At 36.8% G+C, this 23,771-nt stretch overlaps 1 protein-coding gene across 1 annotated transcript in view; it reads left to right on the top strand.

The window, feature by feature from the left end:
* PLCB1 (phospholipase C beta 1) overlaps positions 1-23,771 on the top strand; it is a gene marked incomplete in the record, with an annotated part of 348,446 nt that overhangs the window by 241,836 nt on the left and 82,839 nt on the right. The window contains 5 exon segments of the mRNA XM_072409642.1: positions 7,796-7,942; positions 12,378-12,535; positions 15,182-15,264; positions 21,093-21,177; positions 21,338-21,515. Of these exon segments, the coding sequence (XP_072265743.1) occupies positions 7,796-7,942; positions 12,378-12,535; positions 15,182-15,264; positions 21,093-21,177; positions 21,338-21,515 (651 nt within the window).

The following is a 23,771-nucleotide window of genomic DNA, read 5'->3' as shown; positions in this document are numbered from 1 at the left end:
TTAAATGGTATAATATGGTGGTGTCTTATTTATGTTTGGATTTTTGCACAGTATTCATATTCCCTCAGCCCCATTTGCAGGCTAACTTCACTGTTTTTGATGTTCTGGAATGTGGATGGCCCTCAGTGTTCTCCCACACATTGCAGGACTAATGGTTCCAAATTGAACAGGATGAGGTCAAAAACTTGATGAGCTAGGTAACGAGGCGTATTAAGAGGGATCATTTACCATCCCCTCAAAAAACTTGCTCTTAGGGGCTTTGAGAAATTGGCTTGACAAATGCTGATAAGATTAATATTTGAAAGCAAAGATCTGACAAACCCCAGTGTTTAGAATCTATTACTGATATATATTGTAAAGCTAAAGTACTTTGTATAAGTAATGGGGATCCTATGGCTACAGTTTCTTGTCAACGTGACATTCAACACCATTTACCAAAAAATAAATACATTTTAGATGGACTATACTGCATCTATACTGTATGTTGTTTTATATATTAGAAGTGTCTGGAGTAGATATTACAGTGAGTTTATATAGTATATGAGTATAAAGCAAGACTTTTTTGCCTTAAAATGCTATTAGAATAAGAATCTCTGTTTAGTCACACCAGTGGATGGTGCTGTGTCCCCATGAAAAAGTGTAACAAACTCTTCCCATATTGGACATAAAATATGAGTTTGTTAGACTTACATGAGAACACAGCTCCATCTACTGGTGAGCAACAATAATGTACAAAAGGTCAATTATTGGCAAGTGATCCATCATAACCAACTTAAAAGTACAAACTACTTACCTATCAAAGGGAGAAGAGGATATACAGACTCAGTCCATATGATTTAATCTTTTTCCCCCTTACAGATAAATACAGCCCCTTTGATGTATTTATTCATGATCATTTTTGGCACATCTCTTGATTTCTGTTTTTAATGCTAGCAGTGACAGCCTCATGTTGTGCCCCAGATGTTCATTCGAGTCAATGTATTTTCCTGTACTATCAGGTAAAAAGGTAAACATTAAAACAGATTGGTTTATTTTCCAGTATATACAGATAATTATGTGCAGGAAATTTAGGACAACAAGATTTGACTTGCACATGATGGGGCAAATGAAGATAGCACAACTTCTCCTCATTCACTAAACTGGGTGAATATATGTTTCAGCAAAGTATGATAGGGGAAATTATAAACTTTATCTTTTTATTTTATTAAATCTAGTTTTAAAATAAGAGGGGTGTGAGGGTGGGAATTATAATGACAGATATATAACTACACAGTTCACCGAAAACTAGGTAAAACAGTACCCTTCATAAACAGGATGGCCTCCTCCCCTATACAACTCAAGGATAAAAAATGTATCTCACTGACACTTCTCTACATCAAAATTATATGTATACAAGAAACAGCATAAAAACTGACCACATGTAATTTATCTATACCTTATAATGTGCAAGATGTGGTGTTGTACCCTCTATAATACTGGCTGATCTGCAGCTCATGTCATTATATATCGCTGCCATTAGCTAAAATCTCTGTGTGTTTTTGTATCACCTCCGCTTGTACTTGGTTTGGTTGGCGATATAATGTGCGGTAGTGGGAAGATTTGCAACATGAGAAAAATCTCATGCCAGTTCACATTAGTGACTAGTTAGTAAGATAAATGGTGGTGGTGGCCCCGTGTTAATGAAATAATTACAGCACAGATTTTATAGGACTATCTGTCAACAGCCGTCCCTAGCAGTAAATGTTAGTGATTGCAATCTGTGCTATGTGTTTGTACAAGTTCTTCCACTTCAGGGACAGGCCCATAAATACAAACCACAGCAAAGGACCATTTCCAGCAATTTATCTTTTTCTCAATGCAATTTGTCCTTGGGAAAGATTCCTAATGATAGCATGTCATATCTGATTTAGGTTGATCGAATGTTTAAACTTCACCATATGACTAAAAAACAAGAATGTTTGCAACCATTAAGATCAATCGTATGTGTTAGTCAAAAACTAGTATCCCATTAGGGATTTTTAGAAGACGAGTTTTTGATCAATGTTGCCATTTAAAAATATTGAAAAACCAGACAGAATTAATTTTCATCGGGGATGAAAATAGATTTTCTGTAACTTTGAATTCTTATTTAATCTGTAAAGGATTTAAATTTTTAGATATATTTTTATATTTTAGGTAGAAAGATATAAAATATGACATGCATCTAATATATATTTTCCGTTAGTGGCTAGCTGCTGGTGCTCTGGGGCTATGTTAAGACCGGTGCTGAGGTTGCAGTGGTATTGCTGCCTCCTCACGCCCCTGAACTGATTCCTCGTGGGAGGTGCTACATTTCAGTACCTCCCACTGCCACCCACTATCAAATCTACAAACACTGGTACTTTAAGAACCAGCGCTGTTGAGTGGCTTGTAAGGTGCCAGTTGTTGGGAGCAGTGCTGGAACACTTGTTCTAAACCTGCTTGAGGTTTCTTGTAGAGGTAGATGTAGATTTTGTTTTTTGTTGATCAGGCTAACCTTATCAGCTATACTAAAAAAAACTATACAGCTGAATCTCAAATTACAAATACAGCCAAATGAATTGGAGGAAAATACATAGCAACAGGGGAAAAAATGTATTAGGGCTTATAAGGGATTAATACAAAGTAAAATATTAAGCACTTATTTTACAAAAGTCCTCCCTTAGTAAATCAATCCCAAAGTCACAGCATCTGTGTACATTTACCAAGCACTGGGGAGACACAGCTGTTGATACTGATCACCACTGAAATAACTGCTATTAGAAGCTCTGATACACCACTGGGATCCCATCTGTCAAACTGACAGCAGGTCCTGTAAGCTACAGGTGGGGACATGTAAGGGATTATAGGACATGCTAGGTAAGATAGGACATCCTAGGTCCTTGAAGATGAACTGTTATCCCCTAAACATATTTACGTATAATGTCAAACTGATCTGGCCATTTATCCGTCTCCAATGTTGACTGTGCTAAATTATGCTTGGCTGCCACTTGCCTCTCCATCCTCAAGTGTCACCACCTTTCTCTGTGATCTTCCTAGATGTGCCAGAGAAAAAAAGGAAATGGGTTCCCTGCTATCTTCGAGCATTTTTAATTGAATTCCACTTTAACTGGTCACATAAATTTGACCCAAAACCACTGCAGAATAATTTTGCTTTGGGTAAATATTTTTATACCCTCATTTGCCAATATCTTACACTGCAATCCTAAGTCATTTTATTTGCTTCCTTTTTTTTTTCCTGTACATTCTTCTTTCGCCCATATTTATAATCTAAAAGAATTATTTCAAATATATATTTCTGCAGTAATATCATGTATATTTAACTGGTTAAAACACTACAGCATTTTACATTAAATAGGGGTTACAATGACAGACAGATACAGATACGAGAGAAAGAGACTTTACCTATATATACATACATATAAATCATTATACTTATATATATATTATCGAGATAATGTGAAAAAATGTTGCACATAATTATACATCTACAGTTCCAGAGCTTTTATTTTATATTTTTTTCTCGAATAGATTTTTTAGCAGAGAAGATTTTGGGATCATTTCCCAGATACTTACATAATTTATCTTAACAAAATAATATTGATAACATCCTTTCTAGTGGATACCATGGGAGTTGAAGTAAACTGCCCATATTAAACTGATGTAAATAATCATGACAAATGGAAATTATTACTCTTACTATAATTTTGTTATTTAAAATGGCTTTTCATATTCATTATGTGCATTTTTTGATAAAGGTAATAAATGTAGGTAGTGAGGGGGGGTATAATGTAATGTTATACAGAATAGTAAGATGTTCCTGTCATTTTTTTAAAACCTTATTAGACAGTTGGGAGTATTATTACACAATTATACTTTTTCTAAGTGGAGCTCATTACTAAAGACATACAGAGACTGTTGACTTTGCAAAGTGAGTTTTACCTTTGCTAAGTAAATGGGGTAAAGTTGTGCTCATTTTAAATATCCAATCATTGTCACTGCCCTTAAACAGAAACATTTGACTTTAAGCAGGATAACCTAGTATGTATTAGTGCATACCTCCTATAATGTTATCTTTCTATATCCGTATTCCTAAAGTCTTTTGTCATACATTTCTATTTTAACTACAAACCTGAAGACCTAAACAAATATTTAACTGAATTTAGGCTGTTTTCATATTAGCAGTGAATGCAGGATATACAACCCCTTTATTGTTTAGGCTGTCTGCCCAACCTGCTTTGCCTTCCTGGCAGGATTAGGGAGGTGCCAGGTGAAGCAAATGAAATAATGGGATGGTGTGGCCCGAATGCTTCATAGTGATTTTTGGTCAGCTCGAAGAAGTGCCTGGCAAATTTAGAAGCAAAAGTCTCAGTACACCTAAGTAGAGAGGAGCATTATAAGTTTCAGAATTTAGAAACATGTTGAAAGAGCTTATTATTGCTGGGACTTTCTGCTTAGCCAACATTGGTTCATTTACTGCACTTGCTGAAGGTTAATAAATGCAATTTATGAGGTCTGTTCTAAAATATACATGGTAGACTAAACCCTTAGCCCAACCAAAATTCTGCAGCATCTAAAACTAGTTTTGGACAAATTAAGGTAAATTTAAAAGTGCTTTCTTAACCTTTGGTTCCTTTAATTAACGCTTAAAAATAACTTTGGTTGTTGGAGTGTCGGGGAACCCCTGCTAGTCAATCATTGGGAAAAGTACTATTTGCATTGGTTGCCAGTGGGATAAATCCCCCTCATACATTGTGAAAACGCCACTTTTACAGATAGCTTTAGAAAGTTGTTAGTTTCATGCAGTTAAATCCACTAACTGATGTCGGCTCTGGAAATTAGCAGGCACCATGCTCTGGAGGATCAATCTGCCATGGCTCAAGGAACCTTGGACATTTCTGGAGGAAACCTAGGGTTCTACAGAATACAGAACCCTAGTTGAGAATGGCTGTGCTACAGCATCCACCAACAGACCTTTTTAAATACACGTATCCTGGTCTTTGGAATGAAGTTTATTAATCCTTTTGACACTACCTAATTTTACAACAGACTCAGGAAAGCAATAAAATATATACACATAGAGGTACCTGTTCTTAAATGCAGCAGCTTTCTGAACCTTCCAAGCAGTGCTATATTCCAAGGCATTCCAACGGGCAAAGTTGATTCTAATAGTCCTAAATGTTTTCCATCCCCTGCGCTTAATTTCCTATTGGCCAGTGACACAGCTCATCATAGTGCCGAGCCAATAGGAATGTGTTGGGGAGGGGCTAAGCAGTAAATTTTTACAATAACTAGAAATAGTCTAAGGTTGGCAATAATAAATGGGGGTTTCAAACGCTTAATATATCTATGTTCACGAAGCTTGGTTAAAGGCAAACTGTGCAATTGCCAAGAGCCCCCACCAGTTCCTGAGCCTTACCCCACTTTATATTTATCCATTATTTATTGTGAGTACCTGCACTTTATACTGTTGTAGTTTCATCTTTTCCTTTTTCAGAGTGTAGTACCACTCCTCTCTGGGAAAATGCTATTCTGGGCCAAAATAAAGTACTATTTCCAATGTGATGTCTATAATAATTTAGAAACTAAGATTTTTGTATGACTATGGGAAGAAAGCATGGCCATTACCTGTCACCGAGTGCAGCTGCAACCTTGATGATATGTGACAGAATTGGGATGGGTGGAAATTGAAGATAAGGCACGTCTCATAAATAAGTAGCAGCTGATGCCCTGTCTACAGAACCACGGTTCGAAGACTAAGCATTGTATAAAGTAATTAGGAGCGTCCACATTTTTTACACAGTGAAGCTTATTGCATACTATTATATTTTTCCAGTTATAATGTAAAATGTTATCTAATGTTAAAAAGGAAACAGGTTCTGTTTGTGAAAAAAAAGATCCCTGAGCGTTCTTGCTTGGCTGTATAGCTCCAAAGAAAATTGAAGATGCTCTTAGCTCAGAAAAGTAATTTTAGCTTACTGTTGCTAAAGGGTTTGAAATTTAAGAGCTTGGCATTTTTATCCTCGGTTCTAAGAAAGGATTCTGTTAAAGTAAATAGCCTTAATTATCTGTGTGATCTTCAGGCTGTAGTTATATGCCCAGGCTCTGGTTTTGTAAAAATACACAATAGCAGAGTGACATTTTAGTGCTTTGTTTCAATTCTATGTAGTGTAGCAAGTGTCTACAAAAAAAGCTCTGAATTCAGAAACCACTTGTGATTTATGACTTCAGCTGATACAGCAGATGAAGATGCTTTTCTCCACTGAATAAATAATAAGTATGATTCTGAGTATTTTGCCGTTGGAGCAATTTGTGACTGCTCAATAAAAAACACTTGTATGTACGGTAGTTCACAAATTGAATGAAGTTGTCTATTTAGGTCTGATAGTAGTAATGTTAAGTACACTGTGCTGGCCACTGTTGTAGAGGAAAAAAATGAAGGCTGCAACATGAATACTCATAAATGGTAGTTTTATTAATTAAATCTTCTCTTTAATAATGTAATTTTGCTTTACAGAACAGATTTTAGTAACAGATAATATTACCTAATGGCTATTTGTATTTAAAATGACCACTTAAAATGATGGAGAAAAAAATTAAAAAAAAAACTTTGCAATGGTGCTATCCAACTCCAAAGGATGTTTATTTTTGGGGAAAAAAGAAGCACTTTCAATTGCCTTACTTTATTCCATCACTTTTGCGGACTCCTTTTTGCATGCCACTGATCCTACAATCCTTACTCTAAAGCTAGGTACATACGTGCAATGGTTCTCGTCTGATAATCAGCTCAGGGCCGATATTGGCCGAGAATCTTGCGTTTATACAGCGCTCATCATCCATTATCCAAACGACCGTCCTGGCGGATCCACAGACAATAGACGACGAACGATCATAATGGAAGTGAAGGGGGAGGAAGCGCAGCGGAGTGCCTGCCCCGTCGTTTTCCACTTCCTCTCTCCATGGAGCAGAACGGTGCAGTCATTCATGCATCGTGCAGTCGTTTGTCGATGGAAAGGATCGTGAAAGATCCTTTCCAATGACAATTATTGCACGTGTGTACATAGCCTAATGCCATTGGTTACAAAAACTAACATAATTCCCTACATTGTGAGACCAATATATTTTTTTATTTCTACAATTAAGCACTAAATTACATTTTAAAAAAGACTACACCCTTTAGTTAAAAAAAAAGAAATTTAATGTTGTCCTAGGCCTACATAAAATAATCTAAACATAAGTTGTTTGTTTTAATCTTATCATTTTATAAATGGCCTGTTTAGTGTGTGTTATTCGACATATGTGTTTTTATGCTTAGCTTGTAATTAAATGTGTACATGGGTGTGACAACATTAGGTCATTACATATGAAGGGTCTGTTTTCTAGTTATGTCATGCTGGTTTGCAATTTTACCAGACTCAATTGGCCTCATTTATTAAAGCTCTCCAAGACTGAAGAAGATAGACTTTAATAAATCTGTTCCTGGTTTGTTAGATCCCCTAGTTTCTCTCATGATATACTGTTTTTCCAGTCTTGGAGAGCTTTAATAAAATGTTAATAAAATGTAAAAATAAATAAAACTAAAAGGAATAATCTAAGGTCATTTGGTATTACCCCTCCTTTTGTACAAGAATAGACATGTAAACTTTACGGTTGGAATGTCCTGATTGTGGCTGGTGGCAACAAAAGAAATAAAACCACTGTTTTTCTTCAAATGAACATATCCCAAAGTTGATACATATACCTTTACGTACTTACTAATGACTGTTTTGTTTTATAGGTCAGATATCCGTGGAAGGATTTATGCGGTATCTAAGTGGAGAAGAAAATGGAGTAGTACCTCCTGAGAAACTGGATTTAAATGAAGATATGTCTCAGCCCCTTTCCCATTATTTTATTAATTCCTCACATAATACCTACCTCACAGGTGAGAAGAAATGTACTTTTACAGTATATTTTTCATCTCTGTATTAGTCAATTTAAAGGAAAATTGTAACCTGTTTGGTAGATCTGCTTATACAAGCATGCTGATTCCAATTAAACAAGCTTGCATGTTTGGCCCTATGGAGGGGAACAGCAGTAAAATGAGAATTTTATTGCATTGGAAAGGGCAAATAAAAAAAAAAAAAAAAAATGCCAAAGTAATTCATGGGTTTCAAACTAGGCTACGTATAATGTTTAGCTGCGGTAAAATTTCCAGGGAGGTCACAGACTTTATTATAACCTTCTGTCTAGGGCAGGCATGCTCAAAGTCTGGTGCAAAGTCTGGTAATCTACGGCCCGCCAGCACTGTTGACCCCAGTATAAAATACACGCTTACAAAAAAGCTATTTTATATTTCATTAGAGTTGATCAACCGCCTTGGAATTATCGGTCCGCTACTCGGCGGGCATAATCAGCAGGACGGGAGTCCCCATGTGTGCACAGGGAATCCCATACGTCATTATAGTGGTCGTGTGTTGTGTGGGATCCGCACGGACCACGCCCACTCTAATTCCAAGAACGTGCTCTGCACAGAGCCCACACTGACACCGGACTCTATGCACAGGGAATCCCTCACGTCACCCTGGTGGGCGTGTGCTGTGCAGGACCCGCACAGACCACACCCACACTAACCCTGAGTACATGCTAAATGATCGGCCCCCACACATTTTCACCTCACCAAATTTAGCCCTCTTTGCAAAAAGTTTGGACACGCCTGGTCTAGGGTGTCCTGATCAAAAGACTGACTTAATGGGATACAAACACATTGCTATGCTAAATTTTTTTGCTCTGTGTTGAAATAATATTCGTTTTTTTTCTAAATAGGTAATCATTATTATGTATGTATGTACAACATATTACTCAAAGTCAAGCCCAGTCAAATGACCCTTTTATAGTCATTAGTAAATGTTTGGATGGAGTTTCTATCGTGTGTATGTGGTAGGAAATTTATACAAACACAGAGAGATCCTGCAAACTCCATGCAGATAGTGTCCTGCCTAGATCTGAATCTGGAATCTTAGCACTACAAGTGCTAAACAGTTAGCCACCATGCTGCCCATTTTCAGATAGCAATGATCCCCTTAAGATTCTAGTTCCCGGTACAACTACATGCAAAAAGTTTAGAATTTTAGCCAATGATTTATATGTATGTATATATATATATATATATATATATATACATGAAAAACATCAGTCGCAATGTACTTTTAAGTGATAGAACAGCCATTTAGGAGGTGACATAAAATGTATTTATTAGAACTATGATCCTACAGATTTGGCTCTTTAGAATAATTACCATATGGATCACTTAACAGAACATGCCTCATTTTACTTAGCAGCAAGCAGAAACAAAACTCAACAGCGAATAAGTAATCTGTTCTTTTTCTAACTGACATTTTAAAATGCGGTTCCTAGCCTGTCTGGAACACAGAATGTTGCGTAGAATGCTACCAAGTTATTCGTGAAACATGCTTTACATGCACCCCGCAAATAAGAGACAGCTGGGATGTAATTGCGTGAAATGAATAGGTGTGAAACATGCATTTTAATATTGTCAGAAATAGATTTTGATCTTCCACAAATGCATGAGAATCATAGTCTTATAAGATTAAATTATAGCTGTGAGATTGTGCACGGGTCATGGCAATCCTTTATTAAAAATGTGCACAGATCCATTCAGCATCTGTAATCCTATTTGAAGAAATAGAACAGTTGGTGATTTGATTTTATGACATACGCTACTGAGTCCTAGACAGAGTTTTCTTTTTTACTTTTTCTGTGTTTATATACAACTTTTATTTCTACTACAATAAAATACAGTACACTTAAGATCTATGTATCTATATATTCTTGCAGGAAAAAGATTTGGCATAGCAATCTAAATTTATGTCCCACATCTTCTTAAAAGATCATCCCTGTTCAGACTAATAGTAGATTAACTGAGATCTACATTTTACATATTTTCTAATAAGAACATTCATGCTCATATAGTTTGTAGATTTTATATGGAAATAACGTTTTTTTTTTTTTGTTTCTTTGCTTTTTGTTTTGTTTTTTTGTGGGGGGGATAATGCTGTTCTTAGTTTTACAGGTATAAATAAAACAGATTCACAAAGCACTGTTAGCAGTGTTAGCTAAAGACACGGCAAAGGACATTTCCTTTCAGGCAATTTGTCTGAGCCATTTGATAAAAGTAGAGTGTCTAAAATTGTTCAAAGATTTTATAGAAAGGTAAAGGTTTTTTCTATTATTTTTTAATTGTGTCAATTTTTAGTATTAGTGGTACAGATAAAAAGGATTTACAGAGCACTATGTGCTAGCTAAAGGTACAGCAGTAAACATTTCAGGCAAATTGCTGTCCGATAAAGGTAGAGTCAGTTCTGTTTTTAAAATATCATCTTCTACTACTGATGTCTGTAAAGAATAAGGGTAATGGCAACAAAAATGGCTCTAGAAGAAATATTACGGTATATTTGCCTGGTAAAATTGTATTTTTAGCTCTGGATATACCAGTAATAAACATAATATTTTTTAAAAAACCTAGTACACATAAGCAAAAACAAATCTTTATTTCAGATGGAGGGGTGGTTGAATGAGTATATATTGGGAGTATTGATCAGATCTTAGTTTGTCTGGTGCTGCTAGGATGGTTTGCATGCACATGGGTTTTCATGTAAGAATGTTCTCCTGACCCTCCTAAATCCTTTTCTAAAATGTGTTTACCTGTGTGCCATTTTACTATATCTCCTCACTATCACCTTCCACCAAGACCTGATGTCAAATTTTCTCACCAGATCATGACCTTTCATATCTAGAACCCTATTCCCCCTTAATTCTTGCTTGAGTCATTTCATTCTTAAACCATATCCAAATAATAAGACCATAGTTCACCATATCAAGGATTTTGGTCAATTGTCCATGTAGGGAATTTGGGGTGGAGGTTTTAAGGGACATGATGTCAACAATGGACAGCACCGTTGGCTAGTTGGCTAGCGATCTTGCCTTTACAGCACTAAGTCCCAAGTTTGAATATGGAGATGTAAAAGGAGGCACTCTACCCTATTGCATGAAACCTGCTCAAGCAGACCAACAGATAGATAAAATCATTAGGTTGCTGCTTTTCCTTTCCCTGTCTTGTTGCAAGATAAAGGTGGGGAGGAGACCTGTAAGTGTTAATAAATCATGACAAAGAAAATTAGATCTCCTGCCCTGCTGAACTGTGCTCAGAAATATTTAGTTGGAAATACAAACCCACTGGAAGGTAAAACAGCTTTGTGGTATATGTATTTCATTTATATTTTTACCTTTTTGCTGGCATTCAGTTTTAGGTAGCCAATAACAGTGTTGTTTTTCCACGTAAAATTTACAATGGTGTTACAATAGGAAATTATAACCTTTCTCTCTTGTTAAAATATAACCTCTATCTCCCAATCAATATACGAACAGATGTTTACTTTTTTATTACGCATTGTGAAACAGTGTTCTTTTTTATATATTTACAAAACCAATAAAAAAATAAAACTGTAACAAAGAATATTTCCAATGTAGACTTTTGTGTTATACACAAATTTATTTGCTTGCTCGGTGTACTTTGGAGACACAGCCCACATATCTAGATGTGTTTTTTGCTATCAGACACCTATGTATATAGAAAATGAAATACATAAAAATGTACAAAACACAATTTCCCAGTCTTCCACTGAGTGATGTCAAACTCCTTCTGGCAAGATCCTGGAGAATATTGAGTAGCCCAAATCTCACCAAGAAGATTATCCCCTGCTGTAATGCTGCATCTTCTGTGGTGTACTTGGCATCCTCAGGGATCATTAGGGAGTAATGGTGTCACTGCCTGGACTACAGAAATAAGGATGTTTTAGCAAGGAAGTGGAGGGGTGGGGGGTACACTAGAAAAGCAGACTTTGAATAGAGTACTGCTTTAAAAGTTGGCAAGAAGACCTATGCTTAAAAATGAAGTGTTTACTAAGAAAATATATTTAATTGAATTGAAATCACCATCAGTTGTATGAAATGATAGTAGAAAAATATTATTGATATTGGATAATAAATTTTTTCATCATGCCACTTGTGCTATTATCTATGTATACTTATATAAGTGTGTGTATATCTAGGCCCTGTACAGATTTAGTTTTATTGTGTTTCCTGCAAACATTTTCCATTGCTTGTTTTTTTTGGCTTTTTTCAAAGTAAGCTAGAAACTCATTTGCACATCTCATATCCAGGACAAGAGCTCTGCTATGAAGCCATTGCGTACACAAAACCTTGCATTCTACTACATTTTCAAATAAATATAATCAAATGTAGAATGGTAAAAATCATAGTTAGCATTAATGTTCTACATTTTCTTTCATCTTTTACAGCGGGGCAGCTGGCTGGGAACTCTTCAGTAGAGATGTATCGTCAAGTTCTTCTGGCTGGTTGCCGCTGTGTTGAACTGGACTGCTGGAAGGGCAGAACTGCAGAAGAGGAGCCAGTCATTACTCATGGCTTCACCATGACTACTGAAATATTATTTAAGGTATAACACACATGTCTACTTGTGGTTTGTACACGGTGTGCTTTCTAGAAATACAGGTAGTTCCTGAGTTAAGGACATCCAGGACTCCTCCTAGATATGAAAGGGCCTTCCCTGCTAGCTCATATGCAGGACGGAGGCTTGATGGGGCGGTTCACTTCCTTACCACGTTGCCCCCACCCTGCAGCTACTGCTCCTGACTGAACAGAGGCTGGATTGGGCAGAGGGGGGCGTTTCTCCGCCCCCATTAATTTGCAATAGGAAGCCTGCCTGTACTGTATGTACATAGCAGGAAGTTGTCTCTCGTCAAAACAGTACACCAGACGTGCTGACGAGTGATGGCTTTCTACGGTGATATTGTGTACTGTACAGTGCTGTGCAGAAGAGCTCATCTTCACCCTCTTCATCAAGTTCTACCAAAATTATTTAAGGCTGTACTGTATTTGAAAATGTTTGGGCATTTGCTGTGCATGCACAGAAAAGTAAAAGTAAATTATATGTTGAGACAAACATCTGTCCTAATTGCATTTAATAAAATTATGTACCTATTCCGACTTACATACAAATTCAACTTAAGAACAAACCTACAGTCCCTATCTTGTATGTAACCCAGAGACTACCTGTATGTATAGGATCCATTTTATTGACTTGAAACAGCTTGGACCTAGCCGTGACTTGAAGAATGAATGAGCATGAAATGAGAGAAATTTTGCTTCTGACGTAACAGGACTTACATTTGGATGATCCCCAACATACATTTACTAGATCAGTCATCAGGTCATTCATAGACAAGCTTTAGCTTTAGGGAAAATCTACTCTGAGGTACAAAATAAAACAAAACATGTGAACCATGCACCTAATCCTAACCTTTATCCTAAATTTAATCCTAGCTTTACTTATCACTTTTATATCACTCAGTGCTCAGCATAGACCTGTTGGCAAAGTTGTAAATACTGGGTATGGTGGCTCTATATAGAACAGCATTTACAGAAGGATTATTTGGATGTGTTTTAGTGGTTTTGGGGGAGCCTAGTTTAGAATAGTGCTAGGGTCTAGGATTAAGGGAGATTATTTTTAGTTTTAGGGTTAGGTTTTAAGGCGGGACTATTGTTAAATTGAAAAAAAAACACTTACCTTTACTTCTGCAGAGCCGAGATCTTTTTTTGTACAGATCTACCAGAGCGTCTATAGAAAACAAAAACCTGGCTTTCATTTACCATTCACCATTGGAAACCTTTGGTTTCTTCAAGAAGGCTGCACAACCCAATTAAAAGTAGAGGAGCACTCCCTAGTGCTGGTGGCTTCAGAGCAGCAGGGCTAGTAAAAATGGTCACTTAGGGTGTAAATTGGGCAACAAGGTAGGTTGTAAGCAGGGTAAGTGGAAGTATTTTTTCATCAGAAGTCTTAGGATTTTTTATACATGCAGTTAAGGACTCTCTAAATACCAGCCAGTGTCCTACGTCACTGAAAGACACAGAAGATTTTAATTACAGCAGAACACTAAAAATATGAACACTGCCTAAAACCAGCAAGAGGATAATAATCGCTAATATGAAACAATATATTGTGAATTTCAAACATCATATGCTTGCTTTCATATTCAGATATATTTGGAACTTTAAAAGGAAAATCTTCGAGAGTCACTGATTCGGCATGCTCCCTTGTATTTGTTACACTTATTAAACTCTGTCCGGGAGGAATAAGCACTGTGAAGCCATTTATTATAGATGATTGAGTGATTCTTCTTGTACTGCATATTATGTTGTTTGATTCATACACTATTTGTCTATTTGTGATTGCCTATTACTAGTGTTTGTTCCCTATTGTTGTCATTTAAAACAGTGAGTACACAGAAAGCTGGATTACCATATTTACAGAAGCAATATATGTACATAATTTTTATTGTTTGCTCATGGAGATATAGCTCCGTGCCAGCTTTGTGATTTGGGACCAGAGTCCAGATTCAGACCTTTGCAGTGTGATATTGTATGTAAATGTGTGCTACATCACACATTTATGAATGGGCTGCCGACATACCACAACCTACCTTTTAATGTACCTATGCTTTTTGTGCTGGAAAAAATATTTAATTCTGTTCAATCAGGCCTGAGACTCATATATGTAATGGGCCTGATTTAATAAAGCTCTTTGAGGCTGGAGAAGATACACTTTCATCAGTGATCCTTGGTGATCCAACATTTCTTAAAAATTTGCTATTTGTTAGAAAATGTTTTCAATCATGGACCAGATCCATTGCAGGTTTGCTGAATCACCCAGGTTCACTGATGAAAGTGTATTTTCCCCAGCATTGGAGAACTTTAATAAATCAGGCCCAAGATGTCGGTTGCTCTTAAAGTATTTTGTGCACCAGTAGATGGCACTGTGTCCATATGTAAACAGTTACAAACTCCATCATTGTTTATTATACACTTAACATGAGGACACAGTACCATCTAGTGGCCATCAGTATAAACCAAAATTCTTTTTCTAATTTTCAGTTACAAAAAATGTTGGCGTATGCTTGAGTATTTATGGTAATCGCATGCCATATTCTAAAATGGTGTGGTTCTCTGTGGAGCAGGAAATGTCGAGTATATAGATATATTATGCTTTGGAAAAAAAATAATTAAATTTTGACTTTAATTGCAGGAAGTTATAGAAGCTATTGCTGAGTGTGCATTTAAGACCTCACCATACCCAATTCTCCTGTCTTTTGAAAATCACGTAGACTCGTAAGTAGAAAGCTTGCTGTTAATTTCATTTCACGTTCAGGTTGCTCTTCACCTTTGTGTTTCATAAGCAAATCTATAAACCAAGCATGTTTCCATAATCTTCTCCTGCACAGTAATAATAAGTGCATTACATTTATTGAAACAACTGGTTCATAAAATTCTAGAATGATATATATTTGTGCAGCTGCGACCATCTACAATTAAATGCATTGGATTAGAAAATGAAGCTATTATATAAAGGTGTAAAAAACATTAATAAAATGCTATTTGTTCATGTAGCTTCATCTTCGGTTTAATTAAACAGTGCCAGGTAATGTTTCCTCTGAACAATACATATGTCAGGAACTAATATTTGCTTAGGTACCATCCTCAATGTAGCCTTTTTTTTAATTTTCTGGATCGCTTCAGGGCGGCTTGCTCTTTACCTAATTAGAATACACCTGTTAATCTTGTACTTAAAGAAACAGAGCTTATTCTGTAGTGTGATATACTTTCTCAGATTTTGTGCGAGGGCTGCATGAAGAGGATGGGATCTGCCTTTCCCAATATGCATACTTGTTATAGGGCAGTGGGTTAGCATAATAACCAGGAAACTAGCATTTCCAAAAATAACTGCAGCGGGAGCCTGCACATTTTACTCAAGAAAGAATAGCAACTTTTACAGGTAGATGTCTACATTGAGTAATCTGTGTCATTGTAAATTATTGCATACTATGCTGTTCACATTTCTGCAAGATGGTGGAATGTTCCCTAGAATGAAGGGAAGGGTAAAGTGGAACTCCAAAAATTGCAAAAAAAAAAAAAAAACTACCTGTGCAGTAGGGTTTCCCTTGCACTTCAAGGGTTAATTCTTTTCAAAATTTCAAAAATGATCTCCTAATATACCTTTCTATGGTTTAGTTGTTATGTATTCAATCGTTGTATTCTTGTATCTATGTTAGTTTTTTGTGTCAACTTCCCCTGAGGAAGCCATTATGGCGAAACACGTCGGGATAAAGACCATTGTTTAAAGTGTTTAAAGTCATCCATTTCTTTACAATCCAGTGCATACAGGAACCTATTGTTTAGCTAAACATCCCAAAAAGACCACAGGAGTTGTGAGGCAGGGTTTAAACTTAAGATATTTTGTGTTATGCACTGTTGATTTAAATCCTTTGTAAATATTCACAACTTTAATGATATATCTTGCCTAAGCCCTCTGTCTGTCTATCTATTTCCTTGTTTATTCTCCCTTACAATGCAGGACTATTGGTCCTGTATAGTATGGGATGCGTCATGGCTGCAACCGCAGCACAGCATGGCTTTTACGGAATGCCATGGGAAGCAGTTGCACGGGGACGCCTGTGGGAACACATTGATAAGATAAATAAATGTATCTTTACATTCCCTGTAAATCTAAGCTCACATTGAATTCTTGCAGTGCAGAGTAGCCCCAATGTAAGGGAAGTTTTGCAAAATTTGTGCAATCGAAAAATGTTACATGGAGAAAACAATATCGTTAGTATTTACCAATGCTATTTCAGGACTATTAGATCAGAGCACAAATTGATGTTCTAAGTTGTGTATGTGATTATATTTAGAATTAAGAGAATGTCTGATGTCTGTTTGCAAATGCAAATTTAATCAACCCACCAACTGTGTTGTAATGCCATATGTCAGTTAATTTTGGCAAAAGATAGAAAAGTCAAAGAAAACAGAACTCTCATATAACTTTCATACATATAATTGTTTTAGATTATTTTTATTAGTTTTTAAATCAGTGATTTACATTTCTAATATGTTTATATACAATCTTTGTTTTACAAAACCCAATCATTTGCAATGGAATCTAAAAAAAAGGATGACAATATTGGTCTCTCATCCAAGCTAAAAAAATCCAAAATCTTATCTCTTTTAAAGGGAAAAGTTGCTTATGTGTTCCCTCCTATCTTTAATCTGTTTGTCAAGAATAAACAGTGGGAAGGGTCAGACCTTCTGTTAAGATTGTATTGATGTGTGTTCAACTTTCTATTTGTCCTAGTGACAACTGATAGTAGTGTTAAGGTGCGTACACACTTCCAATTTTTATCGTTCCAATCGAACGACGAACGATCGATTGGGCAAAAAATTGTTCGTAAAAAAGTAACCAACGACGCCGACGAACGAGGAAAATTGTTGTAAACGAATGACCGGACCGGCGGATCGGATTGGGCGACGATCGTTGAACATCGTTCGTGTGTACGGTCGTTCGTTGATCGTCCATGGTCAGAGCATGCGTGATGAACGAACGTCCGTTCACTTTCCTGTCGTGCACATAGTTCCTCTATCGCTTAAACGATCGTATCTATTGTGTGTACAATATCTACGAACGATCGTGTCGTTACCTCTCTGTGCAGGATCGGTGCTATACGATCGTTCATATATATCGTGCAGGAACGTTCGTCGTTCGTTTTCCGACGATAATAATTGGAAGTGTGTACGTAGCTTAAGTGTAAATCCTAGCTTTGTCATAGGAACAAGGGAAAGGGGTAAATCATCCAATGGGCACAAGTGTTCTTGTGACACCTGTTACTTTCTATTGAATCTTGAACTCAGGATGACATCCTCATGACATCCTCTTCTTTGCCTTTGTCAGAGGCCGTTCCAGCTGCTGAATAGGTTAATTAGGTTAGCTTGAACAACAATGTTGTTCAGTTCTAATAGAACCAAACAAATTGTTCATACAACGGTACTACTCCTAACATTTGGATTTTGTGCATTACATTCTTTTGACCCCTGTACTTTGTGCATTATGAACACATGACCCCAGCTCCCTGTGTTTCTTGTCCCCTTAACTCCCTCAGTTTGTGCGTTATATACCTCTAACCAATATTTAACAATATTATACATACATGACCAATGTGGGTAAAAGAACATTGCTATATGTGAGCCATTCATGAAACAATAGTATTTTTCCACTTTAAATATAATGGACCAGTTTTTTAATGAAAGCATCACATGGTCTTAAAATCATAACTGAGGTGTTCAGATTACTCATTAGAGTTTAACAAATAAAATTTGGCCTGGCTGGTAATGGTCTTAAAAAAGTTAAGTGATCATGGTTATAAGTTTCTTTTCAGTGTTTCATTTAAAGGGTTAGTCTGCCCAAAAGTTATGGGTGGAACCTGATGGGGATCAGGCACAGGGATCTTGGCACAAAATGTGTTAAAGACTTCACCATCCATATTAAATATCGATTTCAAACTGTCTTCTTTTCCACCTTATAGCATTGGGTGTTCCTGTTTCCTAGACAAAATCGGACCCCCATGTACAGTCTATGCATAGGATCCAAGGTCCAAGGGACTCAATGATTAAGTTGCAGACGAATAAAGCTACCACAAACTGCTTCCCAGATAATTGCTGCCTTAAAAATGTTGTAGACCAGGTCCAGTTCACTTTAAGTCTTCTATGATAATATTCCAAGCAGAGCAGTGATATTTAAAAGGTAGTAACCCATGAGAAATATGTGTACATTGGTCAAATAAGTGGAGGATGAATTCTGTCTGTTTGCTTTGAGTTACAGCCTTTGCTCATTGGATTATTAAATGAACTGGATATATTTTATTTATTTTGATTTTCCAATCTGATGGTCACCCATCTGTTCTCTCAATCCCTGATGGGACGACCTGTCTGTTCAATAATATTAGCTCTATACGGCAGAACGCTGCCAAAGAAAACTAGGTTACTTCTTCCGTTTGTTCTCTGGAGAATCTGAGCTCATTTCGGTGCCTCTTTCAGAAGGACATGGCACAGAAGAGGCAACAGGAGAGGACTTGAGGGCTTACTAAGAATCTTTCTAGCATTGCACAATTACTCCCATCCATCTGTACTCTCCTAGGAAGTCAGTTTAACAGCTATGGATAGTCAGAAGTCCCCCAGAGGATTTTGTCAGAATGACTTTGTGCAGCTGCCTAGCTTTCAGTGTTGTGTGGTCAGCAGAGAGAACTCGGCATTCAGACACATGTTTCCCAATCCCCCAAGCCAAACAGTGTCATCTCCAATGTAGAGCTCACACTCTCCGGACAAGGGATTACGGGGCCTGCGGGAGGAAGTGCTCATTGTGAATGGCCTGTTCTGTGTCTGGCATGACAGAATAAAATTAATCAAGATTTCGTTCTGCTTTCAAACATTTGGAAAGGATTTTGGATAAAACTTTAATGTCATCTAAGATGGGGATGAACTAAGAAGAACTGTCTGTCTGATCCAAAGATTTTTGATAGAATAAACCATGGATCTGCAATCCTTTCTATGACAGTCAGATCAGCCATTTGCATGTATGATTTATTTCAACTGTGAAATCACTCTTCCTTGGTCTCCTTGCAAAATATTTTATTGTTTTTGCAGTATTTTGGATGTAAAAGTCAATTGATGAAGATAATCGAAAGGGCTATTATTCCTTAAAATGCCACCAGCTTCAGGCTGCCAAATACTGTGAGGTTCAGTTAAATGTCTTTTGAGAAGAGCAAGAAAATTCTAATTAAAGCTAAACTTCAGCTTTATTCTCAGTCTCGTACAGATGCACAGGCTTGTATCCTATACTGCAATTGGTTACTGTGATACATACTGTGAGGTTTTCATAGTGTGTGTTAGAAGATGTAGCAAGCCAGATGGAGTTCCCTTTATGACATCTTCATATGTGCAGAGATCAGAGCTGTGGGAAGAACCCATCAGGTCCACCTACTATAGATGGATACAAGACCCGGTACTGTGCACAAGAAGAAAGAGCAGCAGTGACCTGCCATTATTACAAGATGCAAACTGCAGGAATTGTTTTATGCCGGATCTTTGTGCAGATATAAATGTAAGGAACCCAACTTTTAGAATAGGACCACACATGGCTTGTAAATTTAGACTATATTTAATTATCCCGGACTTCAGCATTAACAGCCACTTTTAAACAACTTTTTGTTTCACTTTCTTTATTAATTTTCATTTAGTTTACACAAACATATCAAACAAATAAAATAAACATCTCAAGGTCAAAGATTCTATTGATCTACATCAGATCGGTAGTAACAACAATGTAATACAACTACCAATTCTTTTCATTATATCCATCTATCTTAACCTACTAACCCCATGAGTTTCACTAATGCAAGGCAACTTTTTAGAAGTGGGTCAAAAATGGTTGCTAACAATAAATAAATGTGGTTGTCCGTGGATTCACCAAGACAGATCAAAGAACTACATCAGAGACCACTGTAAATATGCTATGTTTTTGCCCAAGAAGATCACAAACATTCATCTCCAACAACAATCATCTAGCCTTGAGCTATGTACACATTGTAGACTATTGCTGCCCAAGAGAATTGATCATGATGTTCTTAGGTGAATATCTTGTAAATGTGTGCGGCGATCTTCCAATATCATTTAGTGATCCACTGGAGGAACACTAAATTGTTGACTGGGGATGACTGCTATCATATGTAAGAGTAATGCAGTGGAGTTTTTCTCTCATAGGCCAGTAGCTTGTACCTCTCCCTTACCCCCGATAGCATCAAAGATACAAACTAAAGATGTCATACAGTGCTAGCCTGTCAAATATTGCTACCAGCTCACCATTCCTGAACCGAAAGCAGGAACAACATGCAATGTGTTCTGCCAGTTATTAGTAGCCACTAACCTTTGAACGCTCATCAACTAGGTTGATCTTATAAGCAATCCAGCCCTGTAAATACCATTGGACCAAAAGGATTTGTACACAACTTTGGGTTCCCAATGGAAATATGAAATCTTTGTTTCTATGGCCTTCTTCAGCTCTATAGTCCCTTGAGAGAAGAAATGCATTATTACATTACTATGTTTTCCAGACCGAAACAACAAGCAAAGATGGCCGAATACTGCAAGCAAATATTTGGGGATGGACTTCTGACTGAACCACTAGAAAAGTATCAGGTAAGATAATAATTTGTATGTTGATTGCTGAAATACAACAATTTTTGTTTAGTCACTTTTTATAGAATTAACTTTTTATGGTGAAGGGGAAAATTTGAATGTCTCATTATGTTATTTGAAGTTCTTTATTTTTGTAATAAAAATTCTTATAAATCCATAGCTTGAACCAGGGGTGCCTCTTCCAAGCCCTATGGAATTGAAGTATAAAATTCTGGTGAAGAACAAGAAAAAATCTCACAAGTCATCCGAAGGAAGTGCAAAGAAGAAGCTGTCAGAGCAAGCGTCCAATGCCTGCAGCGACTCTTCCAGTGTGTTTGAGCCATCATCTCCTGGGGCAGGTAGGTGCATATTGTACATTCATCACACCTGATCTACAGCAACCTTTTATACTTCTATTTTTGTGCAGTAGTAGTAGAAGCAAAGAATTAAGAATCTAGTTGTTGTGGGCAACATGGACACTTTTTTTGCAGGCACATTGCAGACAATATTACAGTGTTTGTAAAGTTTTAGATTTTTTATAGATTTGGCAAGTATATACAACTGTCTGTGTCTTCTATTTGTCTTGGTAACCATTGGCACAGAGAGGTGAGCAAAATGGGGACATCACCATCTATGAGAACCTTCTAAAGAGGGAGTTTTAGGATTCCTTCTCACTTCTATGTGACTTCTATCAAGACACAGGCACTGACACTGCCTAAATGCCTTTTCATCAGGCATAAAATTGAGTGTCTTTATAGCACCCTGTGCACTAAACTGAAGTCTTAAAATCCTATCAGTGAACTCCGAATCGAATAAAGGTGAGGAGATGGGAAGCAGTTTTTGGTACATAGGGAAGCCGCCTAGGGTGACAATTCTCCTCACTTGATAAAGGTAAAGATAAAGAAATAGAAAGGAATCCAGCACATTCCAAAGACTGGTATGCCTTTATATATTGCAATATTGTTTTAGGTCACATACACTTTAAACACAGATGCAACGGGTCTACAGCTAAGAATATTTAATATTTCAAACCAATCTTTTTTAGGGTACAGTGGTCTTACAGATAAATGATGCCCACCTTTGGGCAAACTGACCTCAAAACTGTTTGAATTTAAGGATAACATTATATCCAAACATTGCTGTGTCAGGGAGGAATGATGGTGGATTAAGATAACGCATTATGTAAATGTTGCTTGGCACAAATGTTTTATGTTACCGTAAGAACTTTAGGTATATATGTGCAAAGAGGTTGGCAACAGCTTTGGTGGATTGGTTGAGACATTTCCAGTAGATTGTGGTGCCAAGTGTCATAGTTTCAGGGACCCCAGGGTTCACAGTTGTGAACCGTGTTCTTGGCTTTATACAAACCTCTTGATTGCTGCTCTACTATAACATTCTCTCCTTTTTTATATTTTCCCCCTTCTTTATTAAGTGCGACATATTGTGCCCTCACACCCCTCTTGATGGTTAGCACATGTTCCAGTGCGGGGGTACAATGTATATTCACTGTAGTGAAAAGGTCTAGGTAACATTGTGATTATGTAGAAATGGTCAGTTATCGTTGTTTTATTTTTTTTTTTTATATAGTGCCATTGTCTTTCATGAAGCAGGTACACTACACACATGCATAGTTTATGCATAATGCAATATTAAACATTTTTCAAAGAATTTATTTGAAAATTGCCTAAACTAAAGCAGAAGATTCTGGTGGTTGAAGCTTGGTATTTATTAATGAATGGCAATAAGCTATAATATGAAATAATATTAGTTAGATTGCTCAGTAGTGTTGGTTGAATAGCTCACTATTCGATTCGACAGCTATTCGGCCGAATATAGCAAAAAAATTCGGGTGGTCGAATTCGAATTCGAATCCCATTAAAGTCAATGGGAGAAAAATTCGGGTTTGTTTCAGCACTGTGTAGAGCTTCTAATGAATGGACATAGTAATTCCATTCAACCTCTATTGCCCTCGTATTGGCTCCAGGATCAGGGGAGCAGAGCTGTCAGCATAAAGCTCCGCTGATTGCTCCGCTCCCTGAGGAAAGGGAAATCCTGATCAGGATTTCCCTTTCCTCAGCAACTCAGGGAGCGGAGCAATCGTAGGATAACCTGTAAAAAATAAAAAAAACAAGTTTAAAATAAAAAACAGAAACAAAATAAATAATTTAAATAATTTAAATAATTTTTCCTCCCGAATTTTTGCTGTCGAATGCAGCAAAATTCGGTTCGGGTATACCCGAATTCGAACATCAACACTATTGCTCAGTATGTCACTGTACAAAACATTCACATCATTTCAAGGCAGTGCCACATAGCAACAAAAAGACTGCATAATACAAATACACTATTATAGTCCTGAAATACAATTCAACACTATTCAAACAGCAGAAGGGCAAGAGTAAAAGTGGATAGCAAAACCTTTAAGGTGAATGTTCTGTAATCAAAAACAACTAGACTTTTGAGGATAGGCACCAAATACACCATCATTAGGCAGCCAAATAATAAAGATCTTCACCAAAAGTCAATTTGTGACCAATAACAGAAGTATTAGCGGTCCCGATTCTAATATGTGTGTTTCATAAAAGGACTTATTGTAATTCCAATTATGATATGTA

Source organism: Pyxicephalus adspersus, chromosome 4, assembly GCF_032062135.1.
Source record: "Pyxicephalus adspersus chromosome 4, UCB_Pads_2.0, whole genome shotgun sequence".
NCBI classification, from domain to species: domain Eukaryota; kingdom Metazoa; phylum Chordata; class Amphibia; order Anura; family Pyxicephalidae; genus Pyxicephalus; species Pyxicephalus adspersus.
This window is presented reverse-complemented; position numbering and strand designations above follow the sequence as displayed.